The sequence below is a fragment of the Ahaetulla prasina genome, chromosome 8 (genome assembly GCF_028640845.1).
Source record: "Ahaetulla prasina isolate Xishuangbanna chromosome 8, ASM2864084v1, whole genome shotgun sequence".
Taxonomy (NCBI): domain Eukaryota; kingdom Metazoa; phylum Chordata; class Lepidosauria; order Squamata; family Colubridae; genus Ahaetulla; species Ahaetulla prasina.
The window spans coordinates 16,000,166-16,023,948 of record NC_080546.1 but is presented as its reverse complement, the minus strand read 5'-3'; the positions used below and the strand labels follow the sequence as shown (position 1 = coordinate 16,023,948).

General features: G+C 39.5%; 1 protein-coding gene across 4 annotated transcripts in view; it reads left to right on the top strand.

Moving 5' to 3' along the window:
• The window catches only part of MAPK10 (mitogen-activated protein kinase 10), a 145,943-nt gene extending 134,080 nt beyond the window's left edge, over positions 1-11,863 (top strand). For 3 of the 4 annotated variants that reach the window (XM_058192087.1, XM_058192086.1, XM_058192089.1), the window contains 3 exons: positions 3,184-3,247; positions 5,869-5,946; positions 11,664-11,863. In XM_058192087.1, coding sequence (XP_058048070.1) covers positions 3,184-3,247; positions 5,869-5,946; positions 11,664-11,806 — 285 coding nt within the window. In that variant the 3' untranslated portion in view covers positions 11,807-11,863. Of the gene's footprint in view, positions 1-3,183; positions 3,248-5,868; positions 5,947-11,658 lie in introns of all 4 variants that reach the window. The other variant, XM_058192088.1, reaches the window with a different exon arrangement.
• Positions 11,864-23,783: the final 11,920 nt, after the last annotated feature.

Sequence of the window (23,783 nt, the reverse complement as noted above, 5' to 3'; positions counted from 1 at the left end):
ACAATAGGACAGGAACGGTAGGTATGTTTGTGCGCTTATGCACGCCCCTTATGGTCCTCTTAGGAATGGGGTGAGGTCAATAGTAGAAAGTTTTTGGTTAAAGCTTTTAGGATTATGGGAAGAGACCACAGAGTCAGGTAAAGTATTCCAAGCACTGATGATTCTGTTACAGAAGTCATATTTTCTGCAATCTAGATTAAAGCGGTTGACATTAAGTTTAAATCTATTAGTTGCTCTAGTATTATTGCAATTAAAGCTGAAGTAGTCTTTGACAGGAAGGACATTACAATAGATGATTCTGTGAGTTAAACTTAGGTCTTGTTGAAGGCGACGGAGTTCCAAGTTTTCTAAGCCTAGGATTTCAAGTCTGGTGGGATAAGGTATTTTATTGTTTTCAGAGGAATGGAGAACTCTTCTTGTAAAATATTTCTGGACACGTTCAATTGTATTGATGTCAGAGATGTGGTGAGGGTTCCAAACAGGCGAGCTGTATTCTAGAATTGGTCTAGCAAATGTTTTATATGCTCTGGTTAGTAGTGTGGTGTTTTTGGAAAAGAAGCTACGCAAGATTAGGTTTACAACTCTTAGAGCTTTTTTTGCTATGTAGTTGCAGTGGGCTTTGGCACTTAGATCATTTGACATGAAAACTCCAAGGTCTTTAACGGGATGGGGGTCGTCTGTAAGGTAATGTCCATCTAGTATGTATTTAGTTTTTGGGTTCTTTTTTCCTATATGTAAGACTGAGTATTTGCTGGTTGAAATTTGGAGCTGCCAAATCACCTTACTTAGCAATAGAATAGAATAGAATAGAATAGAATAGAATAGAATAGAATAGAATAGAATAGAATAGAATAGAATAGAATAGAATAACAGTTATTAGAAATTATGGTCCCAGTCGTGGACTATCTATTCACATAGCCCTCAACATACAATCAAAATTACCGGTTACCTTCAGGACCACCTACTGCCGCCTATAGCCTCCCATCGGCCTGTACGCTCCCATAGGGAGGGCCTCCTCAGGGTGCCGTCAATCAAACAATGTCGACTGGCGGCCCCCAGGGGGAGGGCCTTTTCTGTGGGGGCTCCAGCCCTATGGAATGAATTGCCTCCGGGGCTGCGTCAACTCCCCGACCTCCGGTCTTTTAAACGCGAGCTCAAGACTTTCCTATTCCACCGTGCGGGGCTAGCTTGAGGAAATTTTAAGAGGGGTTTTAGGACTGTTTATTTTAGTGTTAATTTTAAATTTGGCCAGTTTATAATTAGTTTTTAATATGTTTTTAAGCTTGTCTATGTACTAGTTGTTTTTATTTGGCTGTTCACCGCCCTGAGTCCTTCGGGAGAAGGGCGGTATAAAAATCTAATTAAATAAATAAATAAATAAATAAAATTGAGCCCAAAATTTCTGTTGCTAACCAAGGCAGTTCTTAAGGGAGATTTGCCCCATTTTATGACCTTGTTGCTGCAGTTAAGCGAATCATGCAATCGTTAAGCGAACCGGGTTTCTCCCAGTTACTAATGGTGATCACATGATCCTGGGACATGTGTATATGCCAGTTGCCAAGCGACTGAATTTTGATCACATGACCATGGGGATGCTGCATTGGTCATTAGTGTGTAAAATGGTGATGAGTCACTTTTTTCAGTGACATGGTAACTTCAGTCACTAAATGAATGGTTTTAAGCTGAGGGCTACCTGTACTTGATTTCCAGTTATAACTCATGATTAAACCCCTGGTCAATAAAGAATGAACAAGGAAATGGCTTCTCCGTCTTGCATGCTTGCAATCTACGTGCGCTTAAAGGTGCTACATTTTTAGCAGCCCCTGTCATAACCTGTTAAAATTTCTTCGAAAGCTGAAGTGCGGCTCACAGTAAGCTCTTTCTGCTTCTCCTCCTCCTTTCTGAGAAAGATTTTTCAGAAGAAAAGGGCTACAGAGATCTTAAGCTTTTTCCTTTGAGTTATGTTCTTCCTCTTGAATGAACTATGTAGTGCCTCGGCTGATGTAACCCCTATTTAGTTCAGTCCAGCTTCTCCTCCTCCTCCATCCATGTGCTCGAAACCTAGAGAGGGGCTGTCTAAGAAAGAAAGAAGAAACAACTGCATCATCTTGGATGAGATTTCACTTTTTAAATATTTTTTTGGTCCGGCTTTTCCATTCCATCCCTTCTCTCCTACTGCCCTGTGACTTGCGCTCTCTGCTTTCTCACTCATTAACAAATGCTAGCTATAGGTCCGGCAGAGCGTGGGAACTATCAGCTTTCAGACTTCACAGGATCAATCCCAAGTTTTCTTTCCCAAATCTGAGCCCGGCTTGCATGCTTCACTCTTTAGATGAGCAAAAGGGCTTCACAAAATTACAAAAACCGGCTGGGTTTTCAAGGACTGGGTTAGATCTGGTTGAGGCACAGATTAGATTAGATTAGATTAGATTAGATTAGATTAGATTAGATTAGATTAACAGAATTGGAAGGAACCTTGTAGGTCATCTACTCCAATCCCCCGCCCATTTCTGACAAATGGCAGTCCAATGTCGTCTTGAAAGCCTCCAGCGATGAAGCTCCCACAACGTACGAAGGCAACTTCTGTTCCATTGGTTGATCGTTCTCAGTTTCAGAAAATTTCTCCTTATTTCCAGGTTGAATCTCACCTTGGTCAGTTTCCATCCATTATTCCTTGTCTGGCCTTCAGGTGCCATGGAAAACAGCTTGGCCGCTTTCTCTCTGTGGCAGCCCCTCAAATATTGGACGACTGCTATCATGTCTCCCCTGGTCCTTCTCTTCACTAGACTAGCCAGGCCCAGTTCCTGTAACCGTTCTTCATATGTTTTAACCTCCAGTCCCCTCATCATTTTGGTTGCTCTTCTCTGCACTCTTTCTAGTGTCTTAACATCTTTTTTATAGTGTGGTGACGAAAACTGGATGCAGTATTCTAGGTGTGGTCTTACTAAGGTTTTAAAGAGTGGTATTATTACCTCACGTGATCTTGATTGTATCCCTCTGTTAATGCAATTTAGGATTGCATTGGCTATTTTGGCTGCCTCTGAACAGATCATGCTTGGTACATGTTTGCTGAGTTTTTCATTTCCTGCTATTTTGGCACCCAAGTTAACTGAGCTAAAAACTTTTGGTTTATGTTCCCAGTTTAACTTAATTCCATTGACCTCTCTCTGTTTTAATTCACAGCCACCTCCACAGATCTACGACAAGCAGTTGGATGAAAGAGAACACACAATTGAAGAGTGGAAAGGTAATTTTTACCTATACAAGGTATAGCATCTGATTCTGCACTTGATATCTGTCCTTGACCTCTGCCTCCCCACCTCCTGATGCCTCCTGCACTCCCATTCTATAGAAGTTTGAGAATGTGTTTGACTATTAGTAGTTTGGGTTGGTAATTAGGCTGTTGGTTTAAGCTCTGAGCTTGGCAATTTGGTTTTCATCACCATTTGAGGAGACATCGTCAGTGCGTTTTGAAGTGTGCTCTTCTGTCAGAATATAGGTCTTTAAAGACCTTTTTATGAGATACAGATTAGTCTGAATGTTGTTTGTTTGGATATTTCTGAGTCATGGTCTGATTTTGGACTGTTTGATTGGCTGGCTGTTGCTGTTGGGCTGTAGTTAATTACCGTCTGTGTGGTGCAGATTAGGATTAGAGTTGTTATCTCAGTGCTTCTGAGTCACAGTCTGGTTTCAGTTTGTTTGCAGCCAGCCACTCAAACTATCAAAGAAGCTGAAACCAGACCATGATGGTGACAAAACCATCACCATCTTCGAATGGTGACGAAACATTTGCAACCAAGTTTGAGAATCTTCCTTTACTTGTTTTTTTCCTCCCTTTTTACAAAAAATGTTTTGTATCTCTTGAAAAACCTAGTGGTAGTATGGTTGAAAAACCATACTAAGATTTTCTTCTGAAGATCTTCTGACTCATAGTTTTCATTTTGGCAGAAGAAGGATACATATCCCTTTTGAATCTCAGAAATAATGGAATGATAACAGAGAATGCATTGTGTTGGGTTTTCTTTCTTTTTTTCTTTAGCCTTTTGTGCTTTCACTTGCGAAATTTTGAAAGATACAATGAGTTGGCCGAATGTGCACAGAAGAAACATGTGGTCACAGGAATGCTGTAATGCCATAATCCAGAGGTCTTCAAACTTGGCAGCTTTAAGACTTGTGGACTTCAATTCCCAGAATTCTCCAGCCAGCTATGCTATGCTGGCTGGAGAATTATAGGAGTTGAAGTCCACAAGTCTTAAAGCTGCCAAGTTTGGGGCCCCCTGCCAAAATCAGTCCTACCATTGGGCATAATGTTCATAGATTCAGGCAGCAGATGCTTAATGATGGCAGCAGTGACTTCACATTAAGTTTCTTATTACTCCCTTACTGCTAAAGTTACTGCAGGACAGGTTGGTGTTCACTATGCAACCTGCACTTGATTCCTAAATTGTTTTCAGATGCAGTGCAGCTAGTCCTCACTTAGTGACTGGTGAAAGTTACAGGTACCCCCAAAAGGTACTTACAAACCGGTTCCTGAGTTACAGCAGCTACCTCACTGCCCCACCGTGGTCATATGGTTACATTTTGGGCGCTTGGCAAATTGGCTCACATTTATGGATGTTTTCAGCATCCCACAATCACGTGACCACAATTTTGCTGGTTTCTGGCATTCCCTACCAGTTTCCACCTAAAAACACCCATCAAATAAAATGGGATTCATTGAATGACCACTGCATTAGCTTAATGACTGTGACATTCATTTAACAACCATGGTATTCGCTTAATGACTGTCACACAAAGGTCACAAAATCACGGAGTTATCATGTGGTGACCCACTTACACAACTGACTGTAAAGGCTCAACAAGGGTTGTAAGTCAAACAATATCTGCATTTATTATATAATTATTATACTGTGCAATAGCTAGTGCTGAATTACAATCCTCCTGCTCATCTAGTTGGTTTCAGTGGGTGACTTAGTGATGGAGGTTTTATGCCTTTATATAATATTTCTCGAGATATCGGGCATTTCCTTAACAGATTTAATGAACAAACCATCTAAGTCTGTGACAATCAGAGCCAAGGATCCAGAAAATTAGATTTAAGCTCATCATAGGCACTTTTCAACAAACTGTTAGTGCAGAAGGATCACTGAGTCTGGATAAGTTTTGCAAGCCAGAAGGCAGGTACAGATAGTCCTCGACTTATGACCACAATTCAGCCCCAAATTTCTGTCGCTAAATAAGACATTTGTTAAATGAGTTTTGCCCCATTTTACAACCTTTCTTGCCACCGTTGTTAAATGGATCACTGCAGTTCTTAAGTTAGTCACAGGGTTGTTAAATGAATCTGGCTTCCCCATTGGCTTTGCTTGACAGAAGGCCGCAAAAAGTGATTTCACAACTGCAGGATACTGCAACCATCACCGTCATGTGAGCGCATCCACGCCTGCACTCAGCCTTCCGCACATGCGCTTTGTTGGCATGCACGCCTTCCGCGCATGTGCCCAGCCTAGAAAATGTGCCTAAATAGGATGGCATAGAGCCACCCGCAATTTCCACTACCAGTTCAGCCAAATCAATCCGAACCGGTTGAATACCATCTCTGGTTGTAACTTTAATCTGTTATCTAATCAACAGTGGTAAAATGAGGGCTACCTATAATTCTTCTGTTCTTCAAGGCAGTTGACTTGACTCAAGGGGAAGAGTAGGACAGATGATAGACGGGAAAAACATAGTTGGCTATTCATTTTTGTGGCCTTGTTTAGAAGGTTTTTATTCACTGTGAAGAGTGGTTTTAAATAATATGAAAAATCTTTTTAATATGAGGAAGTAATAAAACATCTTTATAACATGCTCCTTTGTCTCTTGCAGAATTAATCTACAAGGAAGTAATGAATTCTGAAGAAAAGACTAAAAATGGTGTAGTAAAAGGACAACCGTCTCCCTCAGGTACTCAGTCCTAGTGAATGACAATATTTTACATGGTTACGGACCTTAAGGCAGATCCTTTTCTTCATCTGCATCTAGAAATAGGATAGGATAGGATAGGATAGGATAATAATAATAATAATAATAATAATAATAATAATAATAATAATAATAATAATAATAATAATAATAATAATAATAATAATAATAATAATATCAGAGTTGGAAGGGACCTTGGAGATCTTCCAGTCCAACCCCCTGCCCAGGCAGGAAACCCTACACCATTTCAGACAAATGGCTATCCAACATTTTCTTAAAAATTTTCAGTGTTGGAGCATTTACAACTTCTGCAGGCAGGTTGTTCCACTGATTAATTGTTCTAACAGTCAGGAAATTTCTCCTTAGTTCTAGGTTGCTTCTCTCCTTGATTAGTTTCCACCCATTCTTCTTGTTCTACCCTCAGGTGCATTGAAGAAAAGCTTGACTCCCTCTTCTTTGTGGCAACCCCTGAGATATTGGAACATTGCTATCATGTCTCCCCTAGTCCTTCCTTTCATTAAACTAGGCATACCAAGTTCCTGCAACCGTTCTTCATATGTTTTAGCCTCCAGTCCCCTAATCATCTTTGTTGCTCTTATAGAATAGAATAGAATAGAATTTTTTTATTGGCCAAGTGTGATTGGACACACAAGGAATTTGTCTTGGTGCATACGCTCTCAGTGTACATAAAAGAAAAGATACCTTCATCAAGGTACAACATTTACAACACTTAATGATAGTCATTGTATCATACTTAATGATACAATACTTAATGATAGTCATAGGCTACAAATAAGCAATCTGGAAACAATCAATATCAATGTAGAAATAGTACCTAAAAACAGTAGATTTTCATCAATTGGAAGCTAGGTTGTATTCCAAGTGATTTTATAGCCTTTTCCAACTTGGTCCCTTTTAAATGTATAGGGCTATGCAGATGTGTTTATGGACCCATAAGTCCAGAATTCCCAGCTAGTATTTTAAGAAGTAGAAGGCTGAGATAGAGCACTAGAAGAAGATAAGCTATATTAACTGAACTCGGTTAAAAAAAGACCTGTATTAACTCTCAGCTAATCCGCTTATCTAGGAATAAGCCCTGCAGAATTAATTGGGGGCTTACTTCTAAATAACAATATATCAGACTGCACTGATTTGCTTTCAGAACTTTGAATGAATGAAGTTAGTTTTCCCATGTCGTGTATTAATTTGGTGTTCAATGAAACATTAAGGTTCTGTACTCAGTTCCTTAGCCATCATTAAGGGATTGACAGATGGGTTTGTGGTATTTTGTGCCTATTCCCACACTCGTTTCTTCTTCTTCTTCTTCTTCTTCTTCTTCTTCTTCTTCTTCTTCTTCTTCTTCTTCTTCTTCTTCTTCTTCTTCTTCTTCTTCTTCTTCTTCTTCTTCTTCTTCTTCTTCTTTTTTACTTCAGCTGCAGGTTTATCACATACTTTTCTTTGTTCTCTGTCATTATGTCAGAAATTATTCCTGCATTGTTTTTCTCAATTCATGCCAGGTCTACTCAATATTCAACTTAATATTCAACACGTTATGTATGTGACGTCCCAGAAGTTTGTTATATCTCTTTTATTTGTTTCTTTGTCTTTGCAGTTTGCTAGGAGTATCAAAACTTGGTGTGTTTGTGGACATGGGTCAGGGTGAATAAAAATCAATAGGTTTTTTTTTAAAAAAATCAAAAAAAATCAGATTTTTAAAAAATTAAATTGGATTTTTAAGAAAATTTAAATCAGATTTTTTTTTTATCAAATTTGTTTTAATAAAATGCTTTTGGAGTAAAAGTCTACCTAAAGATAGTTTTTCTCTTTAAGATACATTAATAAACCAAGCTTTTTTACTAGTGATTTAAATTGTGATTTAAATCAAATCCACCCTGGCATGGGTAGAAGATTCAGACTTTCCAATTTATTTATTTATTTTTGTTTTTTGAGACTTCCCCATCATGGAAAACATGATGCAAAATTAACATCTATATTCGTTTTCTTTGCCTCACTAATCTCCCTCCACCATGTTGTTGCTCAGCACAGAAAAGCCAAAAGGAATTTCAGGGTAGATGCCTGGATTAGCATAAGCCTTTCAGTACCATACATTTGTTTCAGTTATGTCAGGAAGGCCGTTCAACAAGTCCTTACAGAGCCGAAAAGTGAGGGACAGAATACACAAATTTGATTTAAGAGCTTACTGAGCTGTGGCCCAGCATCATCACTCTTGAAGATGGAGTGGGTGTCAGACTAAATCATTGTTCATGGGCAAATTTGTCATAGAAAGCCCTGCCTCTTAGATGATTTATGAGGAACAATAAATAGGATGTGCTTGTAGGGAGTAATAATATAGAAGGACTAATTAAACTCAGCTTTCACTTAAAATGGAGGATCAGCCTTATTCCAAACTACTGTTTGTGGCTGGCACCAAAGGCGTTATTTTCCTCTTTCCTGATTAAACAGAGGACTGTCGTTTTAAACAGATCTCACTGATCTCCTTGCAATTTCAGGTAGTCCTTGACTTATGACCATTTGTTTAGTGAATGACTGCAGCTACAATGGCACTGAAAAAAGTGGCATGACTAGTTTTCATATTTGTGGCCGTTGCCGCATCCCCATGGTCAGTAGTGGGATTCAAGTAATTTAACAACCGGTTCTCTGCCCTAATGATTTCTTCCAACAACCAGTTTGGCAAACTGCTCAGAAAGTTAACAACCGGTTCTCCCGAAGTGGTGCGAACTGGTTGAATCCCACCACTGCCCATGGTCACATGATCAAAATTCAGGCGCTTGGCAGTTAACATGTATTTATGACAGGTATCTATGGAGACTCTCAGTTATCCAGGTCATAGTTGTCCCAAAGGTGCTTTTTAAAGAGGCCACTGGATTTTGTTTGTTTTTCTTTGAAGATGTTTCCCTTCTCATCCAAGAATATATAAATGGATGAAGACTATTGCTTGACATAGTGTAAGCCGCCCTGAGTCTTCGGAGAAGGGCGGGATATAAATGCAAATAAATAAATAAGAAGCTTCTTCAGATCCTAATCCCATCAGGGTGAGCTGGTTTCTCAGATAAACTTTTCTAATTTTCTAATTTCTTCTTTTAGAGTAGAGTAGAGTAGAGTAGAGTAGAATAGAATAGAATAGAATAGAATAGAATAGAAGTTTTTTATTGGCCAAATGTGATTGGACACACAAGGAATTTGTCTTTGTGCATATGCTCTCAGTGTACATAAAAGAAAAGATACCTTCATCAAGAATCATAAGGTACAACACTTAATGGTTCGCTCAGACTCTCAGCTGGGCCCTGCACTATACCTACCTTTATTTCCTTCGTTTAAAGCCCAGCTGATCAGCGCCGCAGAGCGGATTGCCGTGCCTCAGCTGTTTGTAGTGCTTTTTAGGTCTTTTCTAATGGACTGCGCGCACACTCAGCGAACTGGTTGTTACATCGGTTGAATCCCACCACTGGTCTTACCCGGCCCACTTGCAAAAGGCCTTGAAGACAAGTCTGGATCCCCAATGGGGGTGCAGTACTTGGCTAATGGAGTAGAGAACACCCCACCTCCTCTGTTTGTGGATTTTGCTCCTTCCCTCCAGCTTAGTTTTATGTGAATTGAATTATATATGTAAAATCCATATTTATTGTTTTATTGTTTTATAGTGCATTTAATCTGTGAACTGCCTAGAGTTGCTTTCGGCAAGATTGGCACTTTGTAATAATAAATATTTATTATTTATTTAAAAATAAATAACAATAATAAAATTAAAAATCATAAAGAAACCTCATAATATCAATAGCATTTATATACCACTTCAAAGTGCTTTACGGCTTACTGAGTCAGCATATTGCCCCCTCATTTTACCAACCTCAGAAGGATGGAAGCCTGAGTCAATTTTGTCAGGATCAAACTCCAGGCTGTGGGAAGAGTTTGCCTGCAATACTGCATTCTAACCACTGTGCCACCATGGCTCCTAATAATAAGTGCATATTGGTCACTTCTCAAGGATGGTAGAAAACACAGGACTGGACAACTGAAAAGCACATGGGTTTAAGGAGTTTGTGAATGCAATGGAAAACCAAAGTAATACAAAGCATTTTCTCTTTATTCTATTCAATATTGATGAAATCCAGTGAGGGATGCAGCATTTCTAAGCAAATCAAATATTGCAATCTCTTGGGTGATAAACATATTAGTTGCATTAATCAATTACATAATGCAATTAATATATTTAATTACATATTAATCACATTTATTATATGTTGCATAAATTAATGTGAATTAATTACATTTAATTACTAATTAATTAATTGTGGCTAATTTTTTTTGGCTCATGATAGGAAATCTTCCACCACCACCCAGATATTCTTTTGGGAATTGTAGTATTTCCCAAATAAATTTTGCTAGAGGCAAAAATTCACAAGTAGACCCCTTTTGTTCCTGTGACTTTAAAAATAAATCTCTAACCCAGTTTCCTCTCCTTTGTATCCCCCACCACTATCACCATCATGTAATTGTCTGTCAGAAGTCTGATAACTTCTGACAAACAATTACACCATCATGTAATTGTCTGTCAGAAGTCTGATAACTGATAACACCTAAATATTTTTTTTCCTATTGAGGGCCATGTACCGACAATGTTAAGGTTTGAGGAAACCTGTGGTTGAAAACAAGACCTCTCCTTCCAACACCCAGACCTCCAGGGAACCAGGACTGGGCATAGACCAGGGGTGAGAAACTAAGGCCCTTTTATGACTTGTGGATTTCAACTCCCAGAATTCCTGAGCCAGCCATGTTGCCTCCAGAATTCTGGGAGTTGAAGTTCACAAGTCATAAAGGGGCCTTAGTTCCCCATCTCTGGCATAAACAATGTAACTGGCCATTTTTGTTTAGCAGGGGTGTCAAACTCAACACATGGCCCCCTGAGCTCCATTTTCTCTGGTAGAGGGTTGCAGGAGGCTGTTGCAGCTGAAAACGAAACTCGGGAGCCCATTTTTCCTGGCAGAGCACTCGGGCCACCACAGGCGCCCCCGCCCCCGATGCAATTGACTTCATGCTGGCCCTGCCCACCCTGGCTCCCCGAGGTCAAACGCAACCCTGATGTTAGGGTTCCGATGCATGCCCTAATGAAATCATGAGCCTCAAGCCAAGCTTCAAAAGAAATCTAGTTATTTATTAGGAGCTTCATGCTGGCACCTTCCAATATGTAGCCAGCTCTGACCCCATATAATCCTGTTTCCCCCCTCCCCTCAGGGTGTGTCATCAATCACATTCACCAACGGAGCAATTTCGCGGATTGTAGAGATCACTCCCCTCCGGCCGCTGTGGGTAACCCTGGGAGACAGCCTTGAGAGAGATATGTCTGGAATGGCTCCTCTCTTTGGCTGGCGTGCTGCTTCGTCTGTTTCTCATTCCCCTTGCCTATGGCAACTCGAGAGCAGGCCAAAGATGCTTTGAGAGTTGACACCTGATGCGGCCCTCATAAGATCGAGTTTGACACCCCTGGCTTAGAGCATCTGAGGAGCATCCCTCGCTCTCCTCCTCGATTCACAAAGGTTTAGTTTTTGTCCTTTAGAAAAGAGAAATGCCAGGCGCCACTGGAGGGCTGGATCTGAGATGGGCATGCCTTTGTTCTTTTATTCTCGAGTGCTCTCTTGCTTCCAGGTTGAATCACGTCGGTGTTCATTTTCTTAGCACAGGTGCAGCAGTGAACAGCAGCGAAAGCCTCCCTCCCTCCTCATCTGTCAATGACATTTCCTCCATGTCCACAGACCAGACCCTGGCATCGGACACTGACAGCAGTTTGGAAGCTTCTGCAGGACCCCTTGGTTGTTGCAGGTGACTAGCCGCCTGCCTGCGAAACCCGACGTTCTTCAGAAGATGATGCAGTTTGTAGGGAGACAAATCTATGGTGATTAGTGAAAGAATTTGATGATGGCAAGGAAGAGAGAGAGAGAGAGAGAGAGAGAGAGAGAGAGAAATCAAAATACACATACTGATTAAGCAAACAAAAAAAGTACCTTTCAGCCTGCTTCTCCTAAAACAAACAAACAAAAAAAAGAGTAATGTAAATGCAGCTAAGCTCAAGTGTATATTTAACTTATAGTTGCTCTGCTTTTGGTCTTCTTCCAACGATGCTTACTGCACAAAAAGAGAGAAAAAGAGAGAGAAAAGGGAAAAAAATTAAGAAAAAAAGAATGAGAAAAGAAAGGGGGGGAAGTTTTAAAAGAGCTTTTTCCCACCCACCCCCCACCCCATTAAAAATGGCAAAAATTTTAATGGTTGTAAAATCAGCAATCTGCAACTGTCCTTTCTCATAATGGCATGACAAGGTGGACAGTCCCCCTCCTTTTCTGTGTATACATGTGTGCTTATTTAACTGCTCTCTGTTTCGGTTTTGGATAAATATACAGAGAACTGCACATGTATCTTTGTGTACATACATACAAATATGCATTTGAAGATACAGTATACATGAAACTGTGTGTATGCATAAACCGAAGAAGCAGGAGTCTTTTGTGTCTACACGCAGCCTGCCGTGGAGAACAAACTCCTGTTGTCGTGTTTTTTAAATGATATTTTCATCTGTAATTATAATCTCAGTGTACAGTACAGCTTGTTTAGTTGTTCCATGGGTTAGTTTAAATTATTTTATGGCTAAAATCCTACAAAGCTCACTTCTTGAGTTAGTATGCGTGGGGGGCTAAGCTGGAATTGTGTACAATCAGAATCAAAGTGAAGTTTTCTCAAAATTTTGACGGGTGTCAAAGCATCTTAAATTCTAGTGTTGTTTTAACAGCAACTTTTGGAGAGAAAAAAAATAGGATGGTGACTCAATCAATTAGTTATTCATATCCACGACCGTAGGAATTGGTTTTTTTAGAATATTCGTCTACGGAAATAGCATGTTTTTCTATGGACGTTTTTAGAAGAGAACTCTATTTCTATTGTATTGTTCATGTGAACTTTTGGGAAGCCCTTAGTTGGCTCCTTGTGGATCTTCTGATCCAATGTGTGTCATCTTAAGTGAAGACGAGAGTAGGGCTAGGCAAACATTTTTTTCCTGGGCAATAACAGATACTTATTGGTAAACTACATATTATGGCTGCATCTTGAACCATATGGTGTATTCCCTAAATGCAGAAACATAATGAAGTCCAATTACAGGAGGATAATATTGCAGGTCTGTTTATTTATAGCAATTTAGCAAGTCTGGAGCAGGCCAGTCAATGTGTTTGAGGCTGTGAATGACTTCTTAATTTGGTTTAAAACTCCCCTTTTATAAAAGTATTGTGTACCTAACTACTTTGAGCTTTCACTGTTCCTTACTTGTACCTTTTCATCCAGACAATCTAAGCCAGAGTCAAAATATTCCAAGACATGCTCATGATATTAGTAACTTAAGCAACTTAGTGTTTTAAGATATATTACTTGAGCAAGAAGTTAAGGCAAAAATCTGCCTGCCTCATATGGGACAATGTTCACTCATGTCATCTGAGGGGTTTGGGAGATGCAGGAGCAAAAATGTTCTGGAATGATGAAGAAGCTCCAAAAGACTCCATCTATCTTCTCTGCACATATTCTATATTGCTCCTACTCTGTTTTCAGTCAGACCAATGGTATACTGTATTTGGTCATGAGGAGCAATGTCACAAACCTAGGTTGTTTTTCCCCCCCCAAAACTTATATGTTGAGTCTGTTGATACCTGAATGAATGGTAGGACTATAGTCTTAACTTTTAAAGGAAATCCGAGATGTTATTTATTTCCCCTAAATGAAGCTAGAAATCAATGCTATGGATTAACCTGTACGGATTGCCATTAAGCCATGTTCAGAATGGCAGAAAATATGAACATCATTCGTTACATTCCATTTTCATTCATGAAAAACCTCAACCTTCTTACATATCCAAGGGGTTAGAGCAATTCTGTTCAATTTCCCAGAGGGGAAGTGAAATTTTGGGAAGATTCATTCCAGAGACTTAAACAGAAGATGGAAATCCAATGTATTCTCCAAGGTTAAGAGTCAGGGATTCAACTCTGGACGTTGAAATTCAACCCCTTGTGTAGCCTTTGAAAACACAATCTCAGCTTACCTTTAACAACTGTCATGGTTAGAGGATGTGAATCAAAACAAAATTAACTTTCTAGTTAATTTCAGCGAAGAGAAAGTCACCCTAGCAAGCATTTTTAAGCCTATCCCTATCACACTGGTCTGAATTCCATACAATACTTCTGGAAGTATTTTTAATGATGTAATGTAGTTTCAGTTGTTAAGTAAGGTAGTGAGGGAGTAGATTTTTCTTTGAAGAAAAAGAATCAGAAAGTTTAATTTGTGCAGTATGTATAACAGCAATAAGCAATAGGTTATTACTGCAAATATACATTATATATATATATATATATAGCTAGATACATATATATAGCAATATAGGGGACAATCTACTAAGTGCCACTATAAGTCATAGCCATGTGGGTGGTATGTGTACAAGAATCACATGCAACTTCCATACATGTCACAAAACAATGGTGTTTAATCTGTTGTCCCCGTATTCTTCTCGAAGCCATGAAATGATATTATCTCATGTGGCATTGTAACTTGAACCCAGCCCGGAAGAAATCCCAATACACAAGAAATGGTAGTATTTAGAAGAGGGACAAGAGTGCGTTTGGGGATTCCATAAAGACAATAACAGAGAAATGAGGTTCTAAGCAATAATGGTGTTTGCTTGATGTGTATTTTCTTTCCTGATATCATGGGCAATTAAAAGCCACTTCTCCCTGTCTGCCATTTTGGTGCTGACAGGACTAAAAGCTGAGAGTTGTTTGGAATCACACATTATCGTAAGATGTGATTGTTAACTATTATCAGAAATCATGATCAACAGCAAAGCAACTGAGTTTAGAGAAGATACTAAATCATTCAGGACAGTAAAATGCCAAGCCACATTTATGAAAATAAATAAATAAAATCTTTCTCCACACTGGCAGATGAGATTTCCACAAAAGCACAAGATGAGGAGGATGTTAGGACCAAATCTAATCAGTGCATGAAGGATCTACAATTGCTTAAGAAAAATATCCACACAACTTTGAGACAACAGTCATTACTAATTACTAGCAAAAGGATTCAAAATCAAGCCACTGGTGTCGTAAGCCTGTTGCATCATCTCTTGTCCACCCATCAATTAAAAGTACTGGATGCCATTCTGGACAATTCATTTCAGAAAAGATATAATCACCACTGAGGGAAAAAAATGAAGGGTTGATGGATGAGGAATGATTTAAGGCAATCCGGATCCTCTGAGGATATGTTGATAAGCTTTGGACATTCACAAAGTATATAAAGAGAGAAAGTAAAGAAAGACAGATAATATTAAACAGTTGAATGCTTCGAATTAACCACAGAAATAATTGTAGTGGTTATAAATAAAGGGAAATAAGTACTTAACCATGCAACTGTGATTAAGATGTAAATCATTGTTGCAGAATGGCTCAAGGTCAGTTCAGAAAGATGATTCACTGAAGGTCAGCTACTTCCTTAGTGCTTCAGATGTTCCAACATACATCAAAACTAGAAAATTATCAAGACGATGGCCAGAACATGTAGGATTTTATTGATTGATTGGTCAGTGAGGCTTGTTCATATCTTTTGTGAAGATAACTTCGCATAAGCAAATTACAATGAGTTCCACTTATCGTCAACTTCAAAATCTAGAATGCTGGAATGTGTTACAGGCAACTTATCTAATTGCTGAACCTGAATTAAATAGATTTTCAGAATCATATCAAAATATGTGTCCAGAAATGTTAATAACCAGTTGAATTATTGGATTGCAGATGGGAATGGAAGGGCATGCAAGGCTGATTGTATGCAAACAGTTCTAGAGTTAACTAGAAGCAAAGTAATGATATGAAGTGTTTCATTGTATGAGAACTGACAGAAAGGATAATGTCCAACTGACATTATGTGTGTTTAAAATGGCATAATGCAGAATTCTTTATAGCTTGGTGGTTAGAGAATGAACAATAGCCAGTTTGACCACAGTAGATATAGAAAGGTTGCAGAAATTGAGTAATTCACAAACAAAGCAATAATTTGCACTTCAGTGCCCTGCTTTAAAAGGCTACTTAAATTGTAGTGTTATTATCTAGTTCACAAGAAGAAATACCACAATCCTTGCCTTGAATTTGGTGCCCAGTTCTTGGATGACCAGTTGAAAAGGATATTAATAAATTAGAATGTTTATGGTGAAGCTCCCAGATACCATACCCTAGAAAGAAATATTAAAGAACCGGGTATGGTTAGTCTAGAGAAAAGAGTATGGAGAAGCAATCTAAATAGCCAGATTCAAATATCTAAAGTGTTTTCAGAAAGATAAAGGGACAAATTGGCTTTTTATCACCATAGAACAGGGATTAATTATTTCCATCTGCTGGAAACCATATAGGCTTCATGCAGCAGGTCAAATTTGAAAATAGAAAGAATTCAAAAGTGGCTCAGATTTGAGGTGGGGTCGCATGGGGCAAGGTAGAGTTTTTTTTTTAAAGAGGTAAAAGAAGTATCTCCAAACATTCCCCCATCAAAAAAAAAAAGGAAAAAAAAAAGAAAAAGGTGAACTGAACAGTCAAAAATAAAGCACAAAAAAATCTAATTGCCAAGGTTGGAGCTCAAACCTACTAACTTAAGGAGGGCCACATCTTGTAACCTGGCCCTAGAGGTCAGTAGCAAATTACAAATTACAAGAAAAGGATAATTTGCTCCTAATGCTGTAAATTATTTGGCAATGGCATGAATTGGGTCTGGAGGTGCTGTGCTCTCCTTTTCTAGATTTTTAGTAGGACTGGATGGGTATCAATTAAGAATATTCTTGTTGGGGAATCGCTGCTCCAGAAATGATTTTGGATAAAACACCATTGAAGCATCTTTTAAGTGCCAAGATGCTTTATGAATTCAATGAAGTAGCGAATAATTCAAACTTACCATAATTTCACTTTTGAAACCGATCACTCTCAACAGCATCACATATCAGGGAGCGTATAACTAGAAACAAGGTTAAATGATATTTTCTTAGGCTTTTTTTTTTTTGTCTGCGCTTGCTGTCTTGTTTTGCTCCAAAATTTTACCTCAGCATGGCAGAGTGATTGGGATGTGGTTCACAACTTCCTAGATCAGCTGTTCAAAGGCTGTGCAGCCCAAAAAATATTTGGTTGGTCTTATATGCATTTTTTTTTTATAAACCTCCCTCCGAATTCTCAGGGGTTTCTAACTTTTATCCAAGTAAGTAGATTCTAAACATATACTGAATTTCATTTTTAGCTTCACTTCCCCTCATTCCCAAAACATTTAGGTTGCTTTTACTAAACAGGGTTCAGCTCTGGATTTTCAGATTTATAACAGTATGTTTGTCCACAAATCTGATATAAGCTGAAGAGGGCATTTCGTGTTTGAATTCACCAATCTAGACACACACACACACACACACACACAAAATGAATTGTGGGTGCTCCAGTACTGGAGGTTTTTAAGAAGAGATTGGACAGTCATTTGTCTGAAATGATATTGGGTTGGACTAGAAGACCTCCAAGGTCCCTTCGCTCCTTTTGGATCTATGAGTTCAGAAGTTTCTCTCAGCCAATTCTGAATTGTCACAAAAACTTCTGAGGGCTTTTTAATATGGTATGGGTTTTGCAAGGAACTATACTGCATTCGTTGGTCAATGAGAAAAGCAAGTTGAGGTTACTAAAAGAGCTAGTGTTCTAAAGAATCATTGATTATGTGCCATTGTCTATGGAGATTCTCAGTCATCCAGGTCATGGCTGTCCCAAAGGTGCTTTTTTTTCAAGAGGCAACTGGACTTTCTGTTTTTTCTTTGAAGGCGTTTCACTTTTCATCCTAGAAGCTTTCTTATTTTATTTTATTTATTTTATTTTATTAAATTTCTATACCGCCCTTCTCCCGAAGGACTCAGGGCGGTGTACAGCCAGAATAAAAACACAGAATATATACAATTAAAAGAAATTAAAATGAACTATTACTATACGGCCGATAATTAAAACATTTAAAATTTTAAAGTATTATTAAAACCCCAATTTAAAATCAACTATTTATACCAGTCCTGCTTGAATGAATAAATATGTTTTAAGCTCACGACGAAAGGTCCGAAGATCAGGCACTTGACGTAAGCCAGGGGGGAGTTCGTTCCAGAGTGTTGGTGCTCCCACAGAGAAGGCCCTACTCCTGGGGGCTGCCAGCCGACATTGTTTGGCGGACGGCACCCTGAGAAGGCCCTCTCTGTGAGAGCGTATGGGTCGATGGGAGGCATAAGGTAACAGCAGGCGGTCTCGTAAGTATCCGGGTCCTAAGCCATGGAGCGCTTTAAAGGTGGTAACCAGGATCTTGAAGCGCACCTGAAAGACTACAGGAAGCCAGTGCAGACTATGGAGCAGTGGTGTTACGTGGGAGCCACGAGCGGCTCCCATTACCACTCGCGCAGCTGCATTCTGGACTAACTGCAGCCTCCGGGTGCACCTCAAGGGCAGCCCCATGTAGAGAGCATTGCAATAATCCAGCCGAGACGTAACCAGAGCGTGAGTGACTGTGCATAAGGCATCCCGGTCAAGGAAGGGACGCAACTGGTGAACCAAGCGAACTTGGTAAAAGGCCCTCCTGGTGACGGCCGCCAGATGTTCATCAAAGGACAGCTGACCATCCAGGAGGACACCCAAGTCTCTTGGATGAGAACCTTCACTTCAAGCTAAAGAAGCTTCTTGGATGAGAACCTTCACTTCAAGCTGAAGAAGCTTCTTGGATGAGAAGCGAAACGTCCTCAAAAAACAACAACAACAACAGAAAGTCCAGTTTCCTCTTGGAAAAAAGCACCTTTGAGACATGATGTGCCGTTGGTTTTGACTCCTGGCATCTTAAATTTTCATTCTCTGCTACTTGCAAAACCGTCAAAAACTGACAAGGTGAAGGAAAACTCGCTTGCTTTTTTCATTTCCTGTCAGTCCAGTCCAATATTGGGATGAAATTGATTGCATCTTTCCACCCAAATCCACCGTAACCAATAATCAGCTAGGCTATGTAGTGTGTTTATGATGCAAGTCATAAAAGTACTACAGGCAGGATCTTTGCAGAACCCTCCTATTGTAGGACGGCCTGGCCAGAGATTCAGCGATTTTGGCAGGATGCATATTAAAGGAAATTTCGTTGCAAGCCTTTTTGTTGCTGAAAGCCATCCCTGTTGAATTTCAGTTTGCTATGCTGCTGTGAAAGATACACTGGAAGTGGAAGCAAAGAAATATAATCTTCAGTCCTTAGCAAATACTCTGAAAAGTTAAGAATGTTGGTAGATTCTTCTGAGCATTTTGAAGATACTTGTTTTTCTTCTTTAAATACTCGTTCGAAGGAATACTTGGTCTCACAGGGCAGATAGGTTTATATCTGTGTGCATGTCACTTCAGATAGCAGGTGGGGCTGATAACACATTTCCATTTTAATTTTTTTTTTAAAAAAAATCCCTATATAGACAAAAACAATAGAATAGAATAGAATTTTTTATTGGCCAAGTGTGATTGGACACACAAGGAATTTGTCTTGGTGCATATGCTCTCAGTGTACATAAAAGAAAAGATACCTTCATCAAGAATCATAAGGTACAACACTTAATGATAGTCATAGGCTACAAATAAGCAATCAGGAAACAATCAATATCAATATAAATCGTAAGGATACAAGCAACAAATGTAACATAGTTCTAATAAGATTTGAGAATCCTAAGTTTCCCTACAGCCATCAAGGACACTAAGAAAACAACCAACCAATCAATCACTATCTTCTTTTTTTAAAATTAATCTACCTCACAGGGTTACGCCTCAGAACAAAGGTGAGATATACTGTAGAATAGAATAGATTTTTTATTGGCCAAGTGTGATTGGACACACAAGGAATTTGTCTTGGTGCATATGCTCTCAGTGTACATAAAAGAAAAGATACCTTCATCAAGGTACAACATTTACAACACAATTGATGGTCAATATATCAATATAAATCATAAGGATTGCCAGCAACAAGTTATAGTCATACAGTCATAAGTGGAAAGAGATTGGTGATGGGAACTATGAAACGATTAATAGTAGTGCAGATTCAGTAAATAGTCTGACAGTGTTGAGGGAATTATTTGTTTAGCCTTCGGGAAAAACTGTTCTTGTGTCTAGTTGTTCTGGTGTGCAGTATTCTATAGCGGCGTTTTGAGGGTAGGAGTTGAAACAGTTTATGTCCAGGATGCGAGGGATCTGCAAATATTTTCACGGCCCTCTTCTTGATTCGTGCAGTATACAGGTTCTCAATGGAAGGCAGGTTGGTAGCAATTATTTTTTCTGCAGTTCTAATTATCCTCTGAAGTCTGTGTTTTTCTTGTTGGGTTGCAGAACCGAACCAGACAGTTATAGAGGTGCAAATAAGTGTAATGAGTCATGTAAGATTATCTCTGAACTTTTAATTTTAGTTTTCTAGACTATGTATGGCTTAGTCTGTAGCTTATCTGTTTGTTTTCATTTTAATTATGTTTAGAGTTTTGTTTCGTTTTTGTGTCTTTCAGTCAGTTTATGACTCCTGGCAACTTCCTACACAAACCCCTGCAGTTTTCCTGGCATGGATTTTCAGAAGTGGTTTTTGCCCTTGGCTCCTCCCTTGGTTTGAGAGAATATTACAGACTCAGGGTCACTCAGTTAGAGTGCTTAGGATAGTCTCTTGAAATAAATGGGATAACAAGATGCTGGCCCATCATATCAAGGAATGTACTATAGGTATGATTAAATCTGAATTAATGTATCGGAATCCAGACAACAATTTAAAGGACTTTCCACCTTCCATCTGGTTCTGAATTGTGCAGGTGTTTGAAAGGTGTTTGAATATTAGTAGCTCAGGTTGGTAGTTAGGCTGTTGGTTTGAGCTCCGAGCTTGGCAATTTGGTTGCTAAGGTTTCCTCACCATTCGAGGAGACATCATCGGTGCATTTTGAGTTGTGCTCGTCTGCTGCGTTTCGTCTGGGATGAAACATTTGCAACCAAATTGCTAAGCTCGGTGCTCAAACCTACAGCATCGTGCAGATGTGTTAGATTGAAACTTTCCCCACTTGTTCAGAAAAAGTGCAAATACTTGCATCTGACGAGATATAGTCTTCCCCTTTTATTTCAATACATTATTAGCAAAATTCTGTTGCCTATCAAAAATGCCATAGAGAATTATCACGTAATCAAGATGTAAGCCAAGAAGATTTCTTAAGAGTAAGCTTTTGTGTGGAAAACTGGAGAAAAAAGACAATTTGCTATTTAGTTGGACTTGGATGTTTACCTGTGTGGTTTTTTTTAAAAAAAAAACCAGTTTCTGATAGACGGCGGAAATGTTGGCTAAATTTGCTGGTTTGCTAAATTTAACCTGAATTTGTCTATTTAAAATGAAAACAATATGTTGTAATCTGGGATTGCTTTGAGTTTTGAGTGAGAAGACAGTCCACTTGAATTGTTCTACATAATATAAGATTGTATGAATGTGTCTCTGTATGTGGTAAGGAGAAAAGAACTTCTTATTTCTTTTACTGATCTGCGAACGAAAATAGTTGTTGTAATAGATTAGGTTTTGTTGCAAGATGTTTGCTTACCTTGAGGGCTGTATCTTAATAAAATTTCATCTCTGTTTAGTCCCAGTGGAAAATGGAATCTCCAATCAATTGCCCATCTAACTTGGAAAGTTTCTTTAAAGTGAAGAGCTCTGGAGAGGTTTAAGATTGAAGCTTAAAGTTATGCTGTAGAAATAATTTTAACTAAAAAAATTGATTTAATTATATAAATCAGTGCCGGCAAACCTAAGGCACGTGTGCCGGAAGTGGCCGCAAGACCATCCCGCGAAGAATGTGCGGGCTCACTGGCTCCTATTCCGTGTTCCTGTGATCACACATGTGCTGGTCAGCTGGCCGTCGCGCGCATGGGAGCAGCAAAACCTGGAAGAGTGGCATTCCATCCAACCTCTGGGTTGATGTCGCGCACATGTGCGATGGCCAGCTGTTCGTCGGGCGCGTGTCCATGCTGGTATCCGGGTGTTCGGGGGCCGGCTCACGCATGCGCGACCAACTGCCGCTCTTCCGAGTATGAGCACTCCCGCGCATGCGAAGGCCAGCAGGGCCACACATACTTGGTGGGATGGTTTCACTTTCAGCACGAAAGCCGGCACACAGTGACGTCAAAGATTCGCCGTCACTGATATAAATCTATAATGGTAGATGATGTCAAGCACTCTTCTATTTGCAAAATGCTTTTAAAATTTAATTTAAGATCAGCATTGATTTTTTGGGATCGATTGTTTATCATTTTAAACAACAACAAAAAAACCCTGTAGAATACTTTCTCTACTGATTCGCTTAGGTGGGATTGTCATTATCCAAGTTTAACTTTAACATATTTCATTTGTAAAACATCAGTGCCAAAGGGAGGGGACAGCAACAAAGAGGCACTTTCCGTTGAGGATTTTCCGGCAGAAGTGAAATTAGTAGTGGGATTCAAATAATTTAACAACCGATTCTCTGCCCTCATGATTTCTTCCAACAACCAGTTCACCAAACTGCTCAGAAAGTTAACAACCGGTTCTCCCAAAGTGGTGCGAACTGGCTGAATCCCACCACTGGATTAGGCTCTCTCTCTCTCTCTGTCTCCAATTATTTTTTGAGAATAGCACAAAAGGAATAAGGATGATGTGGCTTTGTTCCCAGGGAACAATTTTGCTTCGAAGAGGAAAAGGGGTTAGGGGTTAGGAAAGGGGGAAAGGGTGATGCTTCCATCCAGCAGCTTTATGTCTTATCCCCGTGGAAAAACTTTTTGAAAAGTCATCAGTGAAGGCCTCGGAGTGGTGCAGTGGCCTAGAGGTGGAGCTCTCACCTCACAATCAGGAGGCTGTGAGTTCGATCCTAGGTAGAGGCAGATATTTCTCTCTCTGGGTGCAATGAGAATATATCTGCTGAACAAAACTCAGCACTGGCAACAGGAAGGGCATCTGGCCAGTAAACACTTTACTAGCTCCATTCACTTGCCCAGACTCCACCCTGCAAGAGATTAGGGGGTCGTTAAAAGAAGATGCTGATCAGGGAAGGCCTGTGAAAAAGGCATAGGAAAAGCATTCTTTTGCTCCCGTTGCATTCTTCCATAGCGTTGATAGAAAGCAATTCTGGATTGGACTTCATTATGGACCAAGGGTCAAAAAAAGAGAGATGCTGTTGGTCAGATAGATCAGGGGTCTCCAACCTTGGTCTCTTTAAGACTTGTGGACTTCAGCTCCCAGAGTCCCTCAGCCAGCAAAGCTGGCTGAGGAACTCTGGGAGTTGAAGTCCACAAGTCTTAAAGGGACCAAGGTTGGAGACCCCTGAGACAGATGAAATCAGAACCTTCTGCTCAGCCGTGATGAATTTTAACCCATGTATTGATCCCAGGATAAAAGTTAGTCCAACAATGTCCAACATTTAAAGCAACTTGTGAAACTGATTCAGGTAAATTCCATTTTTAGTCTCAAGGAAATGAGCCCGCTATAAATCCAATATCCATTTTACCCAAGGCAAGTTTTCATTTTTATTTCGGTCACACACACAAAAAAATGGAAAGGTTTGCTTAGGATTATTATTATTATTATTTGCAAAAAGCCTTGTGATAGGAAGACATGTGGTTTTTTCCTCCTTCCCTCCCTAAAAATTCCATTTTTATACCTGTAGATGTTTGGATGACATTGCCACATCCTTTTGGGAATGCAGTAAAGTATAAGAAGGACTAGGG